This window comes from Ailuropoda melanoleuca, chromosome 1 (genome assembly GCF_002007445.2).
Source record: "Ailuropoda melanoleuca isolate Jingjing chromosome 1, ASM200744v2, whole genome shotgun sequence".
In the NCBI taxonomy this organism is placed as follows: Eukaryota; Metazoa; Chordata; class Mammalia; order Carnivora; family Ursidae; genus Ailuropoda; species Ailuropoda melanoleuca.
Genome location: NC_048218.1, coordinates 168,282,295 through 168,306,053, shown reverse-complemented (window position 1 = coordinate 168,306,053; position 23,759 = coordinate 168,282,295). Strand labels below are relative to the sequence as shown.

Sequence of the window (23,759 nt, the reverse complement as noted above, 5' to 3'; positions counted from 1 at the left end):
CTTGTAAGATTTCTTTGAAAACACCATTTTTAATGACTTTACAATAGACCATATTTGGAAGGTACATTAATTTACTTAATGGTTCCCCCAATGTTGGAATGTTTTCTGACTTTTGCAAGTAAAATTAAAAATGGTGAGATGAGTATCCTTGTACAGAAATCTTTTTTTACATGTCATATTATTTCTTTGGACTGATGTCTGAATAGCAAAAGCTGAATCAAAGGACATTTAAACATTGTGGTACATGTGGCCAAAAATGACTTTTAATTCAGGCATAGACACCACGAGGATATATAGCTCAGCAATGTCAGAACAACTATTTATTCCTTCTTTTTAATCCTTCATCTCTTTTCTTCAAAGAAATTGCTTTATACCTGTAATTAATTAGACATACTTCTTCACCTTATTTTTATTGGTTTTGTAACTCAAACGAGTGTTCATCATGTAAGTTTTTAAGGACAATAAGGAAATTCTTTTGCTCTGATTATTATCATGGAGAAAAGCCCACTGAGTGCGATGTAAAGTATGTATTCATCTGTCAAGAAATAACCCTCACACAACAAAATCCCAACAATTTAAAATGAAAACCAGATGTATTCTTGGGTTAGTCCACCTAAGCCAAACTTACTAATACATTTGAAAAATTAAAAATGAAGAAACAGTTACTAATTTTGGAAACATCTGCCACCTAATCAGGATGCCGATTGGCATTATTTAATAATATGGGCAATATTCTCAAATATGAATTCTAGAGAGCAGGATCTCTGTATGGAAGTGAGAGGGAGATTAAAATGCTTGATTGTGGATATCAAGAAGCATCCTACCTTGAGTGTAGGTCAATTTACAACTGCAGATGCTTCATTAGTATTAAATTCTCAGTATGTTTGGGAATTAAAAAAGAAAGGAGCAGACTCAGTTTTACTAAGTAAAATTAAACACAAAAATATGTTGATTTGTGCTTTAAAAAATTATGCACAATTTTCTTGGAATCATAATTTTGAAAAGTAAGCCAATTTTGCCAAATTTAGCCTTTAGTAGGATGTTAGGGAAAGCATCATGGATTGATCTGGAGGCAAATTTTGGCCAATCGCAGTTGAAATTCTGATAGCTAGATATTTAAGGACATTGGCTCATGTTTTAAATGCCATGAAAATCTGCCAATTTCACATATATTTTTCATTTCTTATAATTGGATTTTTAAATTTGCTATTAAAAAATGACTATTAAATCTGGCATTGGCTCCTGTTTAAGACAAAACCTACCCAAGCTTCATTTACTCATCCATTGGTATCAAGTGAAACAAATATTTTTCTCCCAGTCTGTGATTTGGATGTAATATTTAAAGTATATTTTTTAGAAAAACAAAATTTAAGTAGTGAGTTTCTTTTACATTGTTTTGGGGGCTCTCTCTGCCTTAGATACACGGACAGCCTCTCACACACACAAATCTGGGCAAATATTAAAGAAACACCATAACAAAGTTGGCTATGTAGTTCAACAGAATATTCTGTTACTCTATGGATCCACCACAGACTAAATTAATTTTATCAAATATTTTTCATGTTGACTTATTCATTCATAAATGTTTACTGAGTGCCTACTATGTGCCTCAAAACAGGTGAATTTGTTTTCTTTTATTTTGGTGTCTGAGTTTCTTCCCACCCCCACATATACTACTAGATAGCTTTTCCTTGAATAATTGTCTTTTAAGAATATTTGAAGTGTACCATGAAAGAATTAACACTCGTTTCTCAGTCCTTTTTATGCTGAATATGATATTTATCTCTCCCTGTACTCTCACATCTAGAAGGCATCCAGTGGACATTATTCTCCTCTAAGTCAGTCTAGCCCAAAGCATAGAAAACTTTGTAAGGGGACAGTAGCGTCCGTGGGCCATGCCAACAGGCTGGAGATGGTGACATTTCTTGTTTGGACTGCAGATTTTCTTGATATTCTTTATAGTACTTTAAAGAGTAGTTTGGTAATTAAATATTCTTTGCAAGATTGAATTAAAAGAAAATAATTTTTCTCAGTGCCACCTCAGTTTATCTTCAAATCAGGGTGTGAGACCAAAGGTCTGCTTTTTCTCCATTTGTAATTTTTATTCATTTGTAGGCTATTGGTTTACATTCAGATTAATATTTTAAGGTTCTTTTTAAAAATATTTTAAGGTTCTTGAAATCATTTCTGACAGAAGACATGTACACATATAAACATATATACATAGATATTAGGATCATTGACAGCTACATATTTTGAAGCAAACTTTACCTCTCTATGGGATGGGAAGGGCTACCAATAGGCATATTCACCTACTTCCTCTTCTTTTAGGGCTATGGGTCAGCCTTACTTCCCCCAAGTTCCTTGGTCCTCTCAGTCCCCTGGCTGGTTAAGAACCTCTCTTCTTGCTCCTCAGATATTCCAAACAGGTCTAGAGTGACATAAATTTTACCAGTAGAACTGGCACTCTCCCTGCATGTTACTGGTTTCTGTACCCATCCCTGCCACTGTACAGAGGTTCCCTTGAGGGTGGAGTCTGCCCCCCAGAGCCCATCAGAGAGCCTTGCATATCTAGGGCTCAAAGGAAAGGTGGGCCCACCTTGGGATTTGCATAAGAATATCCTGCCCCACTTCTGGATAATTTAGGTGATAAAGGGGAAAATTTTGCTCTTTTGTTCTTCCTTGTCATTATATTAAAGAACAGAGAAATGTGTGAAAATGTGTGTCTATGTTTTTAATAAAAGACTGAGGAGTGCATGTGGGGGTGTCAACTAAATGAGGGTGAAAATTAACATGAGTGAGGGAAGGTAAAGATGAAGGAGATATTGCAAAATATGTGACTATATAATATACATATATATTATTGACTGACGTTAGCCCTTCTCCCAGTCAGGAGAGAAAAGTGTATGGGGTTACTGCGCTCTGACCCTGGGTGGACGGGAAATGAATGGTGTGGAGAGGCAGTGTGAAGAGGCACGAGTTGGGAGAGGGTCTGTGAAAGTGTAATCTTTTCCCTATCACGTGTTTCACGCCCATGTTTTAAGAACAGAATGTGTGGTGATCAGGCTGCATAAGACGTGGTAAAAAGGATGGACTGCGTGAACTTCAGTCGGCCCACAGGACCCATGCCAAGGGGTGCTGCACTGCCGCGCAGTCCAGGGAGAACCAGAAGTGGGAGAACTGCCCCTACACCTCAGCCTCAGATGCATTCATACTTTCCCAGCGTTGACTCATGGCAGCATAGAGTGAGGCAGACAATGACAATGGCTTGGGCGCCAGAAGAAGGTGGGACCAGGTGCCAGAAGAAGGTGGGACCAGTCCCAGAAAGGTGTACTGGCCTAGGAATGAGGCTGACGTGGAGAGTTCTTGGTGCACAGAGTGGTGAATATACATGTGTGCAGTGGAGGTCAAGTTATGAGAATATTGATAAATTCCAAAGCAAGCAAACAACTAAAATACTAGTCCTATAAAGTCAAAACTAAACCCAAGTCCCTACTTCTTTGCCCAAGGCCCAGCATGAGGCATCATGGGGGAAATATTTCCAAGACACATCTCCTTGAGGACAAAACCTGGTCATCGAGGAGCTGACAGACCAGCGGGGGAGATGTCATTGACACACATGTACAATGTTTGCCATACAAGCTCTCCCTACCAAGGCTGTGAGAACGCAGAGTGGAAGTGGTGGTCAAGTTGCATTGAGTGGGAAGTAGCCGAACTGACCCTCTAAGACGGTGAAACAAGGAAAGTTAGAGAGTGGCTGGAAGCATGCTAGAATGGCCTGATGTCCTAAACTAAAAACAGGAGCTTGGAACAATAAGATATAACGCTGCAGGGGTGAAAGAGTAAGGGGTCAACTGAATGTAGGTGGCAGAAAATGCCTTGGGGAGGGTTGTTCTCTTAGAAGTTGAGCGTGTAGGTATAATACTGACCTCTTCCATTTCAAAGGAGTCTGGTGCTTCACTTGCAAGACGAGACAAGCTCTTGAGCTTGTTAGTTTGAATAGAGTTCACCTTTTGAGTTCTGTCCTTGACTGACCCCTCAGACATAGAGGAAAGAGGAGCCTTCTTGGCCAGTGTGGATGAGCGAGGCCATTGCTTGCTCAGAAGAGCTCGGGGAGAATGACAAGGTTCCAAATCATCACAGGCTTGGAGAGACGAGTGTTCTGATGAAGGAGACAAATGACTTTGGCCAAGGTTGTTTGTCACAACTGGTAGCTCTGCTGCATACTCTCCTGATTTTGCACAGGTGATGGAAAATTTGCCCCTCATCTCCAGTGACTCTGACGCTTCCGGGCTGCAATCTCTCCTAATGCTCTGCGTTGAAGCTTTCTTGAAAAGCTCACCCATTCTTCTTCGATGTTCTTTGGCTTCACTCACCAAGGTTCTTTGCACATTTTCCCCTCCATCTTCCTCTTCAGCTTTGTTCTGCAGGATGTTAACATTATTCAGCAAAGATGAGAAGGCGTTGGCTACGTGGTCCAGGATCTCCAGCTGTCGGAAACGACCTGAACAATACAAGGAACGCAGAATTTTTAGACTGGGTCTTTTCCATGAAACTGCATGAATGTAGTCAAAATCAAAAAGGTTGGTGACATGTGTGATTTTCAAGATGGGAAGGACTACAAGCTCTTGAAACTCAAGTTTTTCTCAGTGCATGCCACCAGTTATTACGCAGGTGATTCCCCAACATAAGGAGATGCCATTGTGTCATGGGAAAAGTGAACACATTTTATATTTAGTTAAATATGCATGACTGTATACACTCATTTATGTGTGAATCCATAAAAACTATAGGCGAGGATGAGTCTTCATTTAATCATATATATTAAACTAAATGGTAAAGAGTGAACCTAGCCCTTTCATATGAGGTGAACTTGTATATTCTTCCATGGCTTTAGGTGGTAGATATCCTAATCATCTCTCCACCATCTCCACTTATACTGTCACCTAATAGTGTACAAAAGATCATGGAATATGGATTTAGAAGGCCTGGATCCAAATCCCAGGTCAACCAATCCCTGGAAGTGTGATGTCAGAGTAAATGAATTAATAGAAATACGGTGCTTAGGGCCTGTGCCAAGCACATAGGAAATAGTCAGTTTCCTCATCTGGAGAATGAGGGTAATAATACCCATCTTATGTATCTCTCACATCTGTTGTAAAAAGTACAATGCTGTACATATATCAGTAGTTAAAGTTATAAATGTGTAAGACTCAGGACGGGCTTATATTGTCCTCAATCATCCAAGAGAAGACAGTCATTAATGTGAAAATCCATTTGCTTTTTCAAATGAAACAGTTCCTCAACTTGTAAGTCTTTCTGGATGGTTCATTTAGGCAATACACAAGTATTGACTTCATTGGCATACGGAAGGGACCCAGTGCAGCTGGGAAAATTTGGGGGGACATTGCCACTTTGAAAGAAAATGGTGAAAAATAGTTTTGGTGTCTCCAGATAATAAAACTAAAATGATGAAAACAGAACACTTTGTTTTTATTACACAGCCTTTTCTCAACCCCAGTGATAGCATGCTGGGTTGGATTGATCAGCAGTGGTCAAAGGCCATGTTGGTGGGTAAGGACAGTGTCCTCTGTTCTGTTGTTTGCACCAGCACAGCAATGCTACTGACTGTCCCATGAGCATATCCTTGTGTCTACCTGCTCCCTTCACTGGAAAGGGGAAGGTAGTGTCTACTGATCCTTCAACTTTAAAAAGTGTGATGGACTTTTCACAGAAGGCTGTGATATTCTTAAAAGAGGAACTCTTGGGTTCTGGATATTTTCAGAAGCATTCTGATTACATTTTTCCCCTAAATTCAGCTGTAGTTGAGGCTAATCTTTGATTTTTGTGAGCCCAAGGGTACGGATGAATCATAACTGTACTTTTATGATTGTCCTATAGCAGATTTTCGTACTTAGACTAAATATAAAATCTATCAATTTAACTGGTTAAGTTAATTCAGAGAACACGGTCTTGTGGCATTAGATGAGTGGGGTTTTTCTTGTTTTTTTTTTTTATTATTTGTTTGTTTTTGCCTTTGGGAAGATTGAACAATGAACCAATTGATTCTCATCCCTTTAAGTCTGAACCTTTTTTTATTGACATTGAATGAGACATACTTTTCCCTTCTGTTTTTAGAACAACCAACTAATTTCATTATTGCTTGTTTTACATTCGACCTTCTCAGTTTTCTTGAATCAAAAGTTTCCTGGTGTTGAGTGAGAACAGTTACTGTGTATTATTCGCCCAGTGTTGATGGTGGAAATAAGGGTGGGGCACAATCACAGGACTAGAGGCCATCTCCCAGGTCTTCTATAATCTGTGTGTCAATTTCATCTGTGTTTACTTCAAAGCTCAAGTCAAACACTTCCCAAATAATGATAAGTGTTATTATTTTCTCCAAAGAAAGAACCGATCAAAGAACTCGCATCTCCCTATGGCTTAGAGGAGGAGATAACAAAGAATGATACTAATTTCTCCTAAAAGGTAAAGAAACATGGCATTGCAATATCTTCAGGGATACATACTCTTAGATATTGCATTGCTGACATTTTGAGACCCATTTCACCCACATGAAAATGGGGGAAACAGAGACTAAAATGAAAAATCTAAGATATTTGTTTGAGAAAAATACTTTATCTCCTTGACGCTCATGAATTTATTTAAAGAACATATTTCAAAAACAATTTTGGCATTTTTCTCCAGTCCAGAATTCTGCAAACTCTATCCCATGGAGATGTTCTTCAATGCTCCTCCAAGAAGGGTTTTGTATTTAAATGCTTTTGAAAATGCTGCCCTGCATCCTCTCGAGGAGACTGAGAGTGTGCTTCAGCATATTAAGCAAATTCTGAAGTAAATAAACTTGTTTTACCCCCAGGCATCTTTTCCCCAAATTATTTGAGCACAGTACACACACTCTAAGAACATCCTAGTACTGCCCTAGAGAAAAGCATTCCATTGACCACCAGTTGGGGAAAAAATAGCAGCATGCATAATAACTAAGAGATTTAGGCATAGTTAATCCAAAAATTTGGAGATGTGACAGCTTAATACCTATCACTACCTACCACTTACACCTCATTTTGCAATTAAGAAGTGCTCTAAGCCTCAGATATGAGGAAATTAAGGTTCTACCTGTGACTGCTGATAAGCTTTGTGAGATCCCAGTTCCTCTGCCTCCGAGGTATGTGGTTATGGTATACATTAGTGCTGTTCACTGGTATTGCATTTTCTTTTTTCTAGACATATGGTAAGATTGCACATTCTCACCCCTTTGGAGTTAAGTGTGGCCGTGTGACTGATTTTAGCCAATTAAATAGGACTATGAAATCAATGGGTAAATTCTGAGCAGAAAGAGGTAAGAGTCAAGAATGATTCTCCATTTCCACCCTGTCTCTGTCATTGCAACCAGTGACGTTCCAGATGATGGGGTCAGGTCCACACAGGAGGACAACATGGAGCAGATCGCCTTTCCCCCAGACGCTCACATGAACCTGCAGCAGACACGTAGAGTGATCAAGACGTACACATTTCTTTTCTAGGCCAGTGCAATAGAGGGGTGACTGCTACCGCTCATATCTTCCAGAGAGTCACTCCCAATACTGTGGCTCATCTGGCCACTCACCCTCATCACTGAGATTTGGAAGCCACGCAGCCCCCACTTACCGTACAAGTCAGGATTCTCAAGGTCCATTCTCTGCTTTTGAGCTTCAAGAAAAACCCGGATGTTGATTCCTCTGGCGGCTGAGCCACAAGCCAGGAATCTGGCTGGGATTTGTGTGCAGATGTCCGGCTCATCTGCACCAAATCCCAGATCCAAGAGAATCTCCACTGGATCTTTTTCCCAAAATTCCAGCCATTCAGGAATGCTGTGGGAAAAATATGAATATCTTTATCCAGTAACAGTTCACTTAATAAAATCTGTTTCTTTTTCCTAGTCACCTCACCACCCCCTCCAACCTTCCAGAAATAAAGTGTAAGAGGAATCTAAGTAGACAAATAGATGTTGCATCTACCAGAGCTCATACATACTTACTTCAAGGATAGTTCATCACTCCCACTCAGGGTCTGCTTGTCTGTACTTTCTGTGCAAGACCAATGAGTTTATTTATCTGACTTTCCATTTCATAATAGGCAAATGTTAAGTTAGATAGGGCAGGGAGACTCTGGGTCAGAAGTCAGAAGTGATACACTGATAACCACAAGGAAATGGTAGTTCATGGCAATATGAAACCGAAGGGGGGGGGAAGAAAACCCTGTAAATAATAGAACTCAAAGATACAGACATAGTGAAGAGAAGGGCCATATGCACCCCAATGTTCATAGCAGCATTGTCCACAATAGCTAAATCATGAAGGAGCCAAGATGCCCTTCAACAGATGACTGGATTAAGAAGATGTGGTCCATATATACAATGGAATATTACTCAGCCATCAAAAAGAACGATTTCTCAACATTTGCTGCAACATGGACGGCACTGGAAGAGATAATGCTAAGTGAAATAGTCAAGCAGAGAAAGACAAGTATCATATGATTTCTCTCATCTATGGAACATAAGAACTAGGAAGATCGGTAGGAGAAGAAAGGGATAAAGAAAGGGGGGGGTAATCAGAAGGGGGAATGAAGCATGAGAGACTATGGACTCTGAGAAACAAACTGAGGGCTTCGGGGGGGGTGGGGGAATGGGATAGACTGGTGATGGGTAGTAAGGAGGGCATGTATTGCATGGTGCACTGGGTGTTATACGCAACTAATGAATCATCGAACTTTACGTCAGAAACCAGGGATGCACTGTATGGTAACTAACATAATATAATAAAAAATATTATTATAATAAATAAATAAATAGTTTCAAAAAAAAGCAATAGAACTCAAAAAAGAACGTTTTTAAAGACAATCAGTCTGGAGGCATTGTCAGCTATACAGATCTTTTGAGGATATCACGAAATGCAGACTCCAAGGACTGATACTTGCAAGTAATGCTTTTTGGTCCCTAAGTAGGATTAAAATATTTTCTATATTTTTCTCTTTTTTTTTGGACATGGGTGAGAAATAAGAAGTGTTTTCTTCAAATTGTTCGGCTCAGTTTTGGCACTTAAAATAATAAACTTTGGTTATCTGGAAATTATATTTATGTATACCAACTACTTCCCAATTACTGACCTTCTCCTTGATGGCTATGCTATTGACCTTTTAAAACTCATGGACGGTATGGGAAGCAGAACTTTTGATAAGGTTCTCCTAGGTTTGCTCGGCTCTTTTGTTGCAAGTTTCTGTTTGCCTCTACTTTCCATGCAACACTAAGTAGCTTATTTGAGATAGTTTGGATGATTTACTTTCATGACTTCATCGTTTAAATTGGATTAATTACAATTCATTTATTTAGCCATTCACACATTTAACAACAGCCACCTGTAGTCTCACTGGGCAGGCCCACTTACCACACATTACCCAACATCACGTACACACTTTCTTGTGTGACAAAGAGATCTGGTGCTTTGCCTCCTGATTTGATCAAGGAAGAAAAGATAAGCCAAAAACTCTTACTGCAGAGCTTAAATGGCTCAGCTTGGATAGCCTAATCATTGAAAACAACTGGAGAACAGGGGTATCAATCACTTGATACCTTAAAATAATAAATTTCAAGGAAGAAAAAAAATTCCTGCGAGAAATCTAAATTGTGTATGAAAGATTTGATTTGTGATCATATTGACCTCATTGTGCAAATATTTATCCTGCCCATTTATACAAATATTTATTGAACATCTGTCATGTTCTAGGCTCTCTGCTAGGCACCCATGGCACAAAAAAGAACAGGGACATAGTTCTGCCTTCCAGAGGTTCACAGCCTCATGTCTAAGAATGTATTTATTGATTGATTTGTCACTAAACATATTTTTAATATCATTAACTCTTCTTATTTATATTTAATTATGCAAGAAATACCTAAAATATATTCATCTTGTTAAAAAATTGCTATATTATACATAAAGCTCTCTTTCCCCTTAGCTATTACCCCCACAAATCCTTCCAGATATTTTTCTGTTACATATATGTTTTCTAGTTGTTACCGGCTCACTCTATAAATAGTAGCTTACTCTATGTACCTTTCTGCATCTCGCCTTTTTCCCCTAAAAAACATGACTGGGAGATCATTCTAAGTCGTGTATATAGTTCTCTCTGCCTATTCCTTTTATCACTGTATCGAATTCCAAAAAATGGGTTGGCCAATAGTTTGGCCATCTCCCCATTGACAGATATTTAGTTTGATGTCACTGACTCGTTTACATTGTGCTTGCAAGTTTTTTGAAAATCCTTTATTGATTCTTTCATCCATTCATTCAATAAGTTATTTCTCAAGTGCCTATTTATAATTTCATGAACTCCACTGCACACCGAATGATTTCTCTGGATGACAGGTGCCTGGAAATCACATACCTTTGTGGTATACTTGCAGCAGAATAGCCAGAGTTGAAACTGGTCCCTCTGGAAAGGGTGGGAGTTTCTGAAAACGGATGCAGAGATCTACAGTCGGGGAAAATACCAACGATGAGATGTGTTGATTTAGATAGTCCCCTGGGAGATCACTGTGAATCTTTCCCTTCCAGAGCAAACAATTGCATTTCCTCCTCATTTCTAATAATCCCATAATGGCCGCACCTTTGAAGAAGAGAGAGCATGCAGTGGAGAATCTGCTCCTCTTTTCAAGAGAGTTGTGTTACAGAAGGTGTGAGAATTTGAGTGTTAGGTGCCCGCTAGTGCTCATTATAAAGGTGACAGAACGTCTCACTTTTGACAGATGGCAAATCATTGGGGAACCTTTCAGGAACACAGCTCTGCTAGGCACCAACTTTCCGAAGAAGTTAAAATTGTGTGATGAAAGAGGTACGGCGAGCAGTCACTGAAGTGACTCTGTATTAATTCCCATAATGGTGAAGGATTCCACACTGCACGGTTAACAATCTCTAAATGCTGTCTCCAGGGCTCCCGTGGCCATCCATGTGCAACAGTAACCGACTCCTCTGTTACCACAAAAAAGAGTGTCACTCTCTCCAAATAGGCCTGCATTGCAAGTCATTTGAAAGCACTTCCAAACAGAATGAGGCCCTGTTGCGGTAGAGTTCAATTTTATAGAGCTCGGATATAGCATCGAAACATCTAGCCTCATCAGTCATAACAGCCAGTTGGCACAAGATTGGAATAATGAAAGAACACAAAGTAGGTATCAAGTTTCCCTAGGAGACCAAGTTATCTTAAATGTGCCTTAGTCCTTTTCCCACATTCAGTCAGAATAGCTGGTCCTTGTCTCTTTGTTCAATTGCTTCTCTGCGTTGAGGCAGAGAAAGTGTATGTTTCTGAATAATAAAGACTCTGGTTTTAACAGATGGTTGAGTTTGCTGGGAGCCCTAGAGAGAGGTGGAAGATATCCTTTTATTTATTGCCTCCCCTCAGTTTGTATTAAGCCTGCCATATTTCTGTTTCATTCTGGGTTTGAGGATCGCACATTACTTTGTAATGTTCAGCAGAGCCACCCAGAAACTTCCCTGGCCTTCGATCCAGGAGAATCCCTGCATAGTCACGGTTCTAATCAAGCCACGAGAGCAGGAGTGAATCACGGACCATGGCTTTCATTTTCCTCTTCAACAAAAGGAGAAAGTTGCCTGAGAGATTTTTGGGGTCCTTTAGGGCTCTCTGATTCTGTGAGCAGCAAAAATAACTCATCTGCTAAGAGGGAAAAACTATGACAAAGTGGCATTTTGCTTGTGACTTTGTGGGAGTCAGAGGGATACAGTGCTGAATATTTGGTTTTCAACACGTTGATATTGTCTTGAAAATGCCAGGGTAGCTGAGGCATGGGCACAGAGTTCCCAACCTCAGAATGCTCACAGTCTATGGCCAGTGGTTTAGAAACCAGAGTGTTTCTCAGAATCATCTGAAGGGCTTGCAAAAACACAGCTTTCTGAACCCTACCTCAGATTTCCTGACTCAGAGTGTCTGGGATGGGGCTCAAAAATTTGCAATGCTATTAAGTTCTGAGGTGATGCTGTTGCCGCTGCTGTTGGGCACTCCTTTGAGATCTAGTCCATCTTCTCGCTGCTTTCTACCTGAAACATTGGAAATTTTATGCACAGTTGACCCTTGAACAACATGGGGGCTAAGGGAACTGACCCCCTGACACCGTCAAAAATCTATGTATAACTTTTGACTCCCCCAATACTTAACGACTAATAGCGTACTGTTGACTGAAAGCCCTCCTGATGATAGCCGATTAGCCCATACTTTGTATGTCATAGGCAATAAATTGTTCTTACAATAAAGTGAGCTAGAGAAAAGAAAATGTTATTAAGAAAATCAAAAGGAAAACACATTTACAGTACTGTATTGTACTTATAAAAATCTGCAGAGTGAAATAAGTCAGTCAGAGAAGGACAAATACCATGTGATTTCACTCATGTGGAATTGAAGAAACAAAACAAGTGAACAAATAAAGAAAAAAGAGATAAACATAAAACCCCCGACTCTTAAATACAGAGAAGAAACTGGTGGTTGCCAAAGGGGAGGCAGGTGCTGGGATGGGTGAAATAGAATTAAGAGTACACTTATCTTGATGATCATTGAGAAATGTATAAAATGGTTAAATCGTTACATTGTGCACCGGAAACCAACACTGTATGGTAATTATACTTGAATTTAAAAGAAGTCTGCATATAGGTGGACCCACACAGTTCAAAGCCATATTGTTCAAAGGTCAAACAGCATGGTGATGAATAACATTGACAATGTAAGAATACGAATGCAACTGTTTTATGAACCGGTCCTTCTGAACAGTTGTCTTACAGTCAATGCCTTTTATGCGTATGTTTTAATTAAATTCCTTCCCCACCCCCACGCCAGCATTTGTTGATTGAATTTGCTCACTCCTTTATGATATTGAAAGAACCTCTATTTCTCTCAATGCTAGTGAAAGCATTCTAGGTGGTGTGGCTAAACCAGTGACAAGATCCTAAGATCCATGGCATTATTAAGAAGTCTCCTCACTTCCATTTCATTTATGAAAGATGTGGCTGTAAAATGATGGACTGGAGCCATGTGGGTCCTGCACCTACCTCATGTGGTCCTTCACAGTCATGTGCACCATTCCTTGTTCATGCAAAGAAACTGCAACAAAGAAAAGAGAAGATGAGCTTAATTTCCTTTAGGCACACAGAAGATCTTCTGGTCCTCAAATGAATGAGGATGGGATTGATTTCCATATCTGAGATGGTATCAGCATGAGGTACAAGGCATCTCTGTAGCGAACAAGACAGAATGTAATTAATGGCTAAATTGTGTGACAACCACTTGAAGAAATGTACTTGTTCAGTCGAGAGGGAAGTCGGTGGCAAATGAAGTAGTCAGCAAAGGTTTCGTGGAGAAACCGGTACTTGTCTTGGATTTTTAAGAACAGGTAGAATTCGATGTATGGAAAAGAGGTGTGGCCAAGAGCAGAGAGTGTCTGTAGCAAGTCTGCTGAGATGGAAGGGCATTTTGGAATACTCACCCGTGGTCCACAAGGTAGAGGAGCAAGGGTGGGGACAGGCAAATAATACATGAAGGACCCAGCATTTGTTGAGCACCTGCAACACATTTATATCTCCTAATCTTCACGACAGTCTTAAATTTAGGACCTATCCTGATTTTTCAGTTGAGGAGTTGAGTAATGAGCCAGTGACCACGCAGTCAAAAGTAGCAGGTCTAGGAATGTTTATTGACCTTGTTTATTGATTATAGCAATGATAGTTACTATTTATTCAGCATTCACTTTATAGGAAGCAATGTGCTAAGCATGTTGCATGCACCACCCCTTTTAATTCATACAACAAATCTATGAAATAAGTATTATGGATCCCCCCTTAACAGAGAGGCAAACTGAGGCTCAGAGAGATTAAATACATTTCCCATGGCCAGCAGGATGCCACAGCTTATTTCTATTTGCTGCTGTTGTTTCTTTTCAAAACACCACATTGCCACAGAATGTCCTGTAGCTTATTTGAAAACCAGAAGGAGGAGTTTATACGTATGTGTAGGGACATGGCATTTGAGCAAACAAATAAATGTGAAAGAGATGACGCCGAAGGTCCATTTGCCTGGTTAGTGGTGCTGAGGACAGAACGGAGGAGCTAACTGTGGGGTGGCTCCTGAACGAGCTGTGGCAGCCTTCAGAATCTGTGTCATGATGTAACGCTGCGGCAGACGTCTGCACAGGGAAGCGTTCAGAACACGGGCCAGTTCCTCCGAAAGTTCACCAGCCTTCTCATTTCCTCTCATGGTGGCTTTCCTGGGTGTGAATGTGCGACATGCATAAAACTGGAAATGTCGCCACCCAGCACTCCCATGAGAAAGTCAAGTTTTTCACTGCAAGAAATATATGCAGGTGGGGAGAAATTTTGGAAAAACAAACCTAAATGATTGAAACATATGAAAAAAAAAGTTGAAAATAACAAAAAGCTCTTCAGTCTGGAGCCAGAGTTCCTGTATGGTTAGGAGACTATGAACAGATCTCTAGGTATCTGTGAACTTGTCTCTGGGTGCCAAATTTTGGGGGTGGAGATAAGAATACGTGTAGTTTGCAGCTGTTTTTTCAAAGGCTCAGTGACCCTGCTGAATGGGAAAGGAACACTGGTCTAGAACGATAAAGACTTGAGGCATATCACTGAGGTGAGATCTTAACTAAGCCTAGAATGCACAATGACAATTTTAAAAGGTAGCGAGATCACGGTTACGATGAATGTCTGCCCTACAAAACAAATAGAACTCTGTCACAGAAAAGTCATAGGGAGTAAAAAATATAAATCCATCATGTGCCTTTCCAGCACTGGGACCAAGCTGTTGAGAGTATCACAAGACAGTTCTCAAACTATTATTCCTTGCCTGTTGGAGGGTTTGTTGGGTTTTGGTTAGTTCAGTTGTTGCTGTTTTTTTCCACTTTGCTAATTTGTAAGATAAACTTCCTGGGCTTGTCAGGGTTAGGTCCTTGTTCCCTTTGCCTGTTTTCAATAATGAACCTGAACTGAGAGGCACCAGCTGGTGGCCCAGTTCTCGCCAGCCCTGGGATTCCTTGAATTTCCTTGGAACTCAGAAGATACAGCCGCATCGGTCCAGATCTCTTCAGGGAGCAATCTGTCGGAGCCCACGTGTGCTGCAAACCTCTGCGGTCTCCATCCTGCTCGCTTGGTTCATTAGCGGTTCCCTGCCGGGCTCCCAGGAGCATTTGAGTCCGCTACCTCTGACCATGACAAGAATTTGACACTTAGGGCATGCCATCATGGGACAGACAAACTGCTCCTGTTACCCTGCTTTTCCTCAAGGTTTGTGGTCACCATGCTCCAGGCTGCCCCAGGCAGAAGATGGAACACCTCCGAATGGGCCTGTCTCAATCCCATAAGGCCCTGCCTGCTAGGGTCTCCTTACGTCCTTCTCGCTTCTCTAGTGGCTTGGTCTTGATATTTTCCCCATTTTTTTCCCTTCTAAAATACCCTTATTAGGTTTTTAAAACCAGATTTTACTCTTTAAAGGCAATGGTGGATCGAGGAAGAAAAATAATAATAAGGTCCTCTTATCCCAAAGGCTCATAAGGGTTGATCTGGAAGAGAATTAAAGCAAGAAAAAAAGTTCTTTGCTCTACTCACTACATCCCATTGCATGGGTTAAAATGCCAGTTCTGATTCCCTTTTAGACACTTGAGTCTCCAGCCACCCTCCCTACTGTTAGGTGGACTTCTGCCATCTGAAGCAGCAGACACCGCACTTAACCCTGCAAAATGTATTACTGGAGAAGATGTAGTGAGATATGCAGAAGGCACTAATTAGCACCTTTATTGGCTTAGAAAGCATTTTTTATTTTGGTTTTCCTAAGCATTTCTGACTGATTCATGGAAGACATTTGGTTCTTTGGAATATCATCCAATAGACTAATCAAATTACATTTTCACAGGGCTCTAAAATAATAGCATTCTGCAGCTCTCTGTATATTTAACTCCTGCATGACCAAGATGCTGAGTAGAGGCAGTCAGCACAGTTTGTCTCAGTTTGCACATGATTACAATCTACGTTCTTACGAAAGAAAAGATTCTTCGCTGTCCCTAACACTCATGCTCAAAACCACAAAGCCAATTGTAACGCTTTGCTCTTCTCCACTCCCATATCTGCTTATTTTCCGGATGCAGGTGACTCCTCGTCTCTATTCCAGTGCCGAGCCCAAGCCCTCATGACCTCAAGCCTGAGTTCACAACAACATCTTCCCAAAGTGTGCACCTTCTTCCTATCACCAGGATAAACACTGGAATCTGTCATCTCTCTTCTCAGAAACCGTTCATAACTCAGCCTGATAGAGATGGCAAGTGTGTAACATGCCTGGTTCAATCCCCCAGCAAGGCACCTACGGCAGCTATCACTGACTATTCATGACCTTCTGTTCAGGTGAACAAAGATAGGGTCTCAAAATCTTCCTCAACACAGACCCCAGTTACAACTACCCCTCCTTTGACTGGTACCTGAGATGATCTTAATACATCAAGTGTGATTCCCTCTTTCCGGATTTTAAGGCGTGTATAACCAGACAACACCCTATTTACCAGAACAATTTCCACCTTTGTTCCCCAGCATGAAACTATTTCTCTAGTCTGACCACCTTCTCTATGCTTTCCTGCACACATTTGGTTTCTTTTTCATTCTGTGCCTTTGTTCAAGCTCCTTGAACCAAGTGACATTGTCTTCCTTCGCCTTTTTGGTTTTTTCAAAACCACATCGCTCTTTGACTAGCTCAAGTCTCTCTTCTGTGAAGATTTCCCAATCTGACTTACATCAGCTTCATTATGGACCAGTTTTACTAAGATCTTTTGTTGACTAGCTTTGGGGAAATCAGATGTGTTAAAGATAATTCCTACCTCAGTGGGATTTACAATTTTGTTAGTGAGGCCGCTCATATCCCTAATAATTTGAGGCAGCATGGAATGAGTGCCATATGGGTAAAAGCCACCCTGGATGTGACTGGTGTTCAGAAGAAAACTTGAGGCTCTTAGTGCAGGAGTCAGGAAGGGCCTTATAGAGAATATAAGCCATGACCCAAGTCATGGCTCAAAAGAAGGGCAAGAGGAGAACAGAACAGGAAAGACTTTAAGACAAGAGGCATTAGATGAAGAAAGATGAAGCATCAGGATGGCAATGAAAGGGGATAAGACAAGAGGGTCTTGTGAAACATTGGCACAATGGTATTCAGATTGCAATGGTCCTGGGAAGTCAGAGGGACTTAGGTAAGAGCAGGAACCATGCACTCCACATCTTTATGTTCTCCACTNACAGTGCTTTTTTTTTTTTTTTTTTTTTTTTTTTTTTTTTTAAGAGAGAGTGAGTTTAGAGGGAGAGAGAATCCCAAGCAGGCTGCATGCCCAGTGCGGAGCCCAACACTGGGCTCCATCCCACGACCCTGAGATCATGACCTGAGCTGAAATCAAGGTCAGATGTTCAACCAACTGAGCCAGGCAGGCACCCCTCCACTAGCACAGTTCTTGGCTCTGAAAACTTTTGTTTGGTAAGCATTAAGGGACCATCTACTATGTGTAACTGGACTTATATCGACCTCAACTTATAGGCCACAGATTTTAGAATTTGATTTTGTAAGTTCTTATTTAATGAAGAACTGGAAAGATGTAACTCTATTCTTCAAGGATCTCTCGGGATTGGAGAAGAAATATCTAAATCTTAAAAGGACAAATGAATTAACCACCCATCAAGTAATCAATGGTTCCAAACCGATCTTTGACAAAAACTGGGTTTTTTTTTTTTTTTTGCTGTAGATGTTGGATCTGGCTTTTTCACTCACAGTTATGTTTGGCTGTGTTATTAAACAAGTGCACGTTATATAAAGCCTCCCAGTGACACATGCATTTGTGTAGGGGTCTGTCCCTGCAGGGTACCTCCAATGCACTCTCACAGGGCAATGGTGCCGAAGTCTAATTTGTTCCTCAGTGGTGGGAATGGGCTTGTCGAAAACCAGCTCCTCTCCCCAGGCTTTCTTATACATGACTTTAATATGGAATCTGGGATTAAGAAGAATCAGCAGTCTGAGAATACAGATCTTCACATCCATGACCATGTACTCTTTAACCCCCAATTGGCCCCAAAGAGTTTTGACTGTCCTATTGTGTTTCTGGTTATAGGAAGGTCCACGGATCCTCAGTGAGCACAAACTGAGAATCAAACTTGTGTTTGCTTTTGCTGTTGGTGACCCCTCCGAGGAGCTGGTCTGCACCCGTGGTGGTGGCTCTCAGAAAAGAAAAGCTGAAGAAATTGAAGGATGCCCATAAGGGTCTTCCTTGTAAGTCACCCATGTACCCTGAGTAGACAATGCTCTGGAGATACTTAAGATGACTGTCACACCACTCAGCTAAGATGGCCAAATATTTGTCAGAAGACAGGGCAGACAGCGAGAGAGCATCTTTTGTGAAATACGTTAGTGAGACATGGGATGTGAGCAGCCAGCCAATCTTCATGTGGCTTTTCAGAGGAATTATTTTTTTATTTTGGATCCAGATATGGTTATTTCACATTTCCACACTACTCATGATGTAAAAAATTAGCTCTACTCTACAAAATTTAAATTCTGGAGGACTGTGCTGTGGCTCCGAAGGCAGGGCCCCAGATCCAGACCACCTGGAGAGAGAAGTAAAGGCCAGTGAACTCAGCCGCGATGCTCACACTTTGACTTTTCACGCAGGGGGATTGACGCAGGGCCTTGCTTTCCTGCTAGGGGCTCCCATGTGTAACACATAGAGCAAATGATCCTGGGCCTCTGGGGATGCAACATGGCTCCAGAGTCAGACAGATCCGAATTCAAGTCTTGACCCCCTTGCTTACTAACTGGGCTACTTTGGGCAAGTTACTTAACCTTTCTGAGTCTCATTTTCCTCCTTGCAGAAGTTAGTAACGGTAATATTTACCTTGGAAGGTGGTTCTGGTAAATGAGATAACGTATGTAAAGTACCTAGGCCGTGTGCCCTTCATATGTATTCATTTCTTTTCCCTCCTAGTTCTACCGATGAAGAGGCTGAAGTAGCAAGGGTTAAGGGTTTTATCCAGCACAGTGGTACAGAGCACAACGGAAAAGGGGCCAGCCAGATCCCAGTTTCATAAGAATGAGACTTTAGGTAGCCACAGAGCAGCATGAACACCAAAGAGTCACCATAAAAGGCCAACACCCCAACTTGGCCATCTCTAAATTCAGAAGGAGTTCAGCAACAGGACCCATGAAGCCTTATGCCACCCCCCCATTTTATTTGGGATGCACTCCCAGACCTGGAGGCCCACGAGAATGCTTTCTGTGGGAGGCATCGTGTCACCTCTAAGATGAGCAGGCGCCTGGGTCTCGTTGCTACGTCACTGTATGAGGGCCTCAGGGCTGATCAATGAGGGGAACAGCCTCAGAATAAGTTCTACTTGTAGTGGGTTGGATTCAATTTCTGTATCCGAAATCTCATTTTATTTTAAAAAAATTCTTTTTTAAGATTTTATTTATTTATTTGAGAGAGAGAGAGCACAAGTGGGGTGAGGGGCAGAGGGAGAAGCAGACTCCCCTCCATGCAGGGAGCCTGATGTGGGACTTGATCCCGGGACCTCAAGATCATAACCTGAGCCCAAGGCAGATGCCTGACCGACTGAGCCACCTAGCCACCCCTGAAATCTCATTTAAGAATGCGTCCTTTGTTTGAAAATAAGGTTTTTGTAGATATAATTAGTAAAGGTGAGGTCATACTGGATTAGGGTGGGTCCTTAGAAAAGAGAAAAGCTTTCCCCCCACAGTGAAAAGTGGCTGTGTGGAGACAAAGGCAGAGAATGGAAGGCTGTCACCACAAGCCAAGGAATGCTGAGAATTTCTGGGAGCCATCTGCAGCTAGGAAGAGGCAAGGGAGGATTCTTCTCTAGACCCTTCAGAGAGAGAATGACCTTGTCAACACACCTTGATTTCAGACTTCCAGCCTCCAGAACCACAAGAGAATAAATTTCTGTTCAAAGCCACCGGGTGTGTGGTAATTTGGAACAGCTGCCCTAGGAACGAATGCACCACTCTGTGTCATACTTCCGGTATTTTCCCTCCAGTTGCGACCACTCTTCTCTCTTCTCTTCAGTTTCTTTTCATCTCACTGCAGTTCTTCTCCTTGCCACCCTCACCACGACCTTCAGGTCACCAGTTGCTTGTCCTGTTCTAGCTTCCACATTTTTTCAGTATGACTCTTGGCTTCTCTGAACTCCTGCATTTGTTGGTCTCACCATGGCTATGACCAGCACACACAGGGCTGATAGGATGCCGGGCTTCCAGTTCCTCTGCCCCCTTCTAACCAGCTGTGCCCCCAAACTCCAGTGCTTGATCACTCTGTGGCCCAGATTCTTCACCTGCAAAGCTCCGATGAACACCAGACTTGCTCCCACACAGGTTACTGAGTTTAAAATATGACAGACCATAGAGAGCCTTGTAAAAGTGAAGGCTCAATTAAACTTGTAAGAGGCTATTCCATTATTATTAAAACACTTGCTGAAGATAAAGGGCCTGGCAAATGGGAACGTGCGTTTCTGATGTGCTAGTCCTCCTTTCCTCCAGCTTTGTACCTCCTGTCTATGCCTTTACACTTCATTAACTTGATTCAGAGGTGGAAGGGCCATGGTTGTCTCATTTCTGGGAAGTGAAGCTTTTAATAATACAGTTACTGACCACCCCAGAGTTGGTGCCAGGCCTCTCACCACACCCCGGGCAAGGTGAAACATCAGGGGGATCTGACATCTCAGGCTGGCTGTATGTCTTAAGTTCTTTTTCTTTTCCTTCCTTCCTTCCTTCCTTCCTTCCTTCCTTCCTTCCTTCCTTCCCTCCCTTTTGTTCTTTCATTTTCCTTCCTTCCTTCCTTCCTTCCTTCCTTCCTTCCTTCCTTCCCTCCTTTAAGATTTTATTTTTAAGCTATCTCCACACCCGATGTGGGCCTAGAACTCACAACCTCAAGATCGAGTCACATGCTCTACCAACTGAGCCAGCCAGCCACCCCAAGTTCTTGCCTTTTCTTGATTCTGCACCACTATAAACAGAGATACTTACATTCAGTTTATTGGCAAACATCTTCAGAGACTTTGGGATTGTGGAAATTTTATATTTAAAAAAATAAAGAAGCTTGGAGAAGTAGGAGATTTCAATGATATACCTAGTTTTTTGTTTTTGCTGTTAGTAAAAAAGTCCCAAATTTAAAGTGGTGGGTAGCCAGTGGTCAATCTTAATTTAAGATGTCAGTGGAGGAAGTGAAATAATTAAAATCAGCCAAGTAAGTAACCATTAGACTAATAGTTTTCCCCTCTAATCATTAAACTCCAAATTTATGTCATTTTTTACATACATTATTTATGGCATTTCATCAGTTTTAAAAACACGCTTTTCCCCCCACATTTTAACATCTATGAAATCAGGAAGTGTCTTGTCAGTATTGCCTTTCGTTTATAATTGCCAAGGCTTGCTGTTTTATTTTCCTGAGTAGCACTTAAAATGTGAATGCATTTTTAAATTAATTAATTAATTTAGTAATCTCTACACCCAAAGTGGGGCTCAAACTCATGACCCCGAGATCAAGCGTCACGTGCTCCACCAACTGAGCCAGCCAGGGTGGGGGTAGGGGGCCCTGTGAGTGCATTTTATAATCATATTTCTATGAAATACAGTATTTCATTTAAAGCAGGTGGGTACTGTGAGATCTGCAATTAATTTCTTTTTCTTTTTATAATATTCTTATCAAATCTCAATGTAACAAGTGTGATACATTTTCTGCGTCAGAAATACATACTTGCACTGTTTGCCATAGAATTCAGTCATCTGTTCTTTTCGAGAACAAATGCACCATTAGGAAGGGAGGATATAATTTTGAGACTGGAGAATAGAAGGAAACTACATTTAGACATAAAAGTACCATACAGTGTGAGGAAAAGTTAAACAATTGCATTTCCATAACTACATCCTTGCAAAATGTCTTCACAGAACCCGGTGAGTTTTCTGGTAGAGTCTGAGCTAATGATGTGGCAGGAGGCCTGTTTACAGCCCCCACCTGCTGCTGAATGACCCCCTATCCTTTCTGAGCCTCTGTTTTATAAATCAAACAAAGCAATTGAGCTGGATGGTTTTTGAGATCCGTTCTGTTTCTAGCAAGCTCTGATAATTCTCATTTTAAGAAGATTTATTCACATAGACATTTTAATAAATTTACTCAGGTCCACAAAGCCTAAATGTTTCTGGTTCTCTTGTCTTACCAGTGTGGTCGATGACTTGCTGAAAGTTTTCGTTTACAGAGACCCTATAAAGAAACAAAAATATTGCGAGTCAAACAATGTGCACAACTCAATTATACTAAATTTCATTTTAATTAAACAGATGAGAGTAAACGCAAAGCTAGGCTTTACTATGGGAGGACTTTTTAAAAGCAATCAACAGCCAGGGATTGGAACAGTATTCTGTTGTGTACTTTAAAATTGATATATAACTTTCGCAATAATAGAGCGATCCTTCATGCACTCAGTTAAAATGAAAAGCCCTACCTGTCTCACCTTGCCCCAGAAGAGTTACCCACATTGTTTTCACGGATTTTTGCAAGACAGATGTGCAAAGGCACGAAGAAACACTTACAAGAATCCAGAGTCCAGCCACTGCTGAATAGTTGCTTGTTTGGAATCTTCTATAAAAGAGAAAGAAACAGACCAGTCAATCAAAGCACACCAGCTAAAATAATGCTACCCCATTATCCAGCCACCACCCATAGCTCTATTTCCTACATAGTTAGTCACATGTTTCTACAAGCATATTCATTTATTTTCCCAAGGCAAAACTTCCTGCTTTCCATAATCAGTCTTTCCTGAGAAAGAACGAAGTATCAACTTGCCAAATGACTGACATCAAAACAGAAAGAAAGAACAGAAGAAAAGAAAGAGAGAAAAAAAGAAAGAAAAGAAAAGAAAATGTGAAAAGGAAGAAAAATAAATCACTGAAGTACAAGAGACATTAGAATAAATTTTAAATTACCTGGTGTGAACATGAAGAGTGAAAAAGCATACCAGACATTTGTCTTTCTCTTGTCGGTTAGAGATCACCATGGACCCTCTCCTTATTGAATCACGACATTTACCTAAGGCAGCTAGCCAGTGATATTTATTTGCAAGGAGTTCTCTGCCAGGTTCTAAACCAAATTTGCATTCATTCCAGGGACAAATTGCACTAGAGTCCCAGGATTGCCAAAGGCACCCTGTGTTAAAAAGACACCAGTCTTTTAAGGTGGATCTTTGACACTGGCTTAACAAATAGTCGACAAGAAAAAAGGAGAGGATAGAAAAGCAGAATTTCCTGGTAAATATTTCTTTCCTTTCTGGTTGGCTACAGGCTACTCTGGGCTGATTTTCTTTGACTTTATCCCACTGAACAGTGAAGAACTGACTTACCCCCTCACAAGGTGTCTGGTGAACCAGAAAGGCCAAGTAGGCATGCAAGGTGTTTATTTTTTAATTTAGGGACTCTAGAGAGGTAGAATGAATTTGGTGGTGGGCAAAGAAGAAAAACCATCAGTTATATCACAGTAGAGGGAAAAGTGTTTCCCTACTTATGACTCTTTAAACTATTAAAATTATTACAGATGCTTCATGCAAGACCCAGAAAATAAGAGGCTTTCAACAGAATGTTTGAGGTTCTGAAGGAAGCCTCATGTCTCTGTC

At 41.0% G+C, this 23,759-nt stretch overlaps 1 protein-coding gene across 10 annotated transcripts in view; it reads right to left on the bottom strand.

Moving 5' to 3' along the window:
* Nucleotides 1-23,759, bottom strand: part of ITPRID1 (ITPR interacting domain containing 1) — a 138,324-nt gene that overhangs the window by 102,554 nt on the left and 12,011 nt on the right. For 9 of the 10 annotated variants that reach the window (XM_034670055.1, XM_019799697.2, XM_019799698.2 and 6 more), the window contains exons 3-8: nt 22,684-22,732; nt 22,311-22,354; nt 13,107-13,158; nt 10,438-10,524; nt 7,666-7,868; nt 3,930-4,504 (exon numbers count right to left, since the gene is read on the bottom strand). In XM_034670055.1, the coding sequence (XP_034525946.1) occupies nt 3,930-4,504; nt 7,666-7,868; nt 10,438-10,524; nt 13,107-13,158; nt 22,311-22,354; nt 22,684-22,732 (1,010 nt within the window). Of the gene's footprint in view, nt 1-3,929; nt 4,505-7,665; nt 7,869-10,437; nt 10,525-13,106; nt 13,159-22,310; nt 22,355-22,683; nt 22,733-23,076; nt 23,163-23,759 lie in introns of those variants that run through there. The other variant, XM_034670074.1, reaches the window with a different exon arrangement.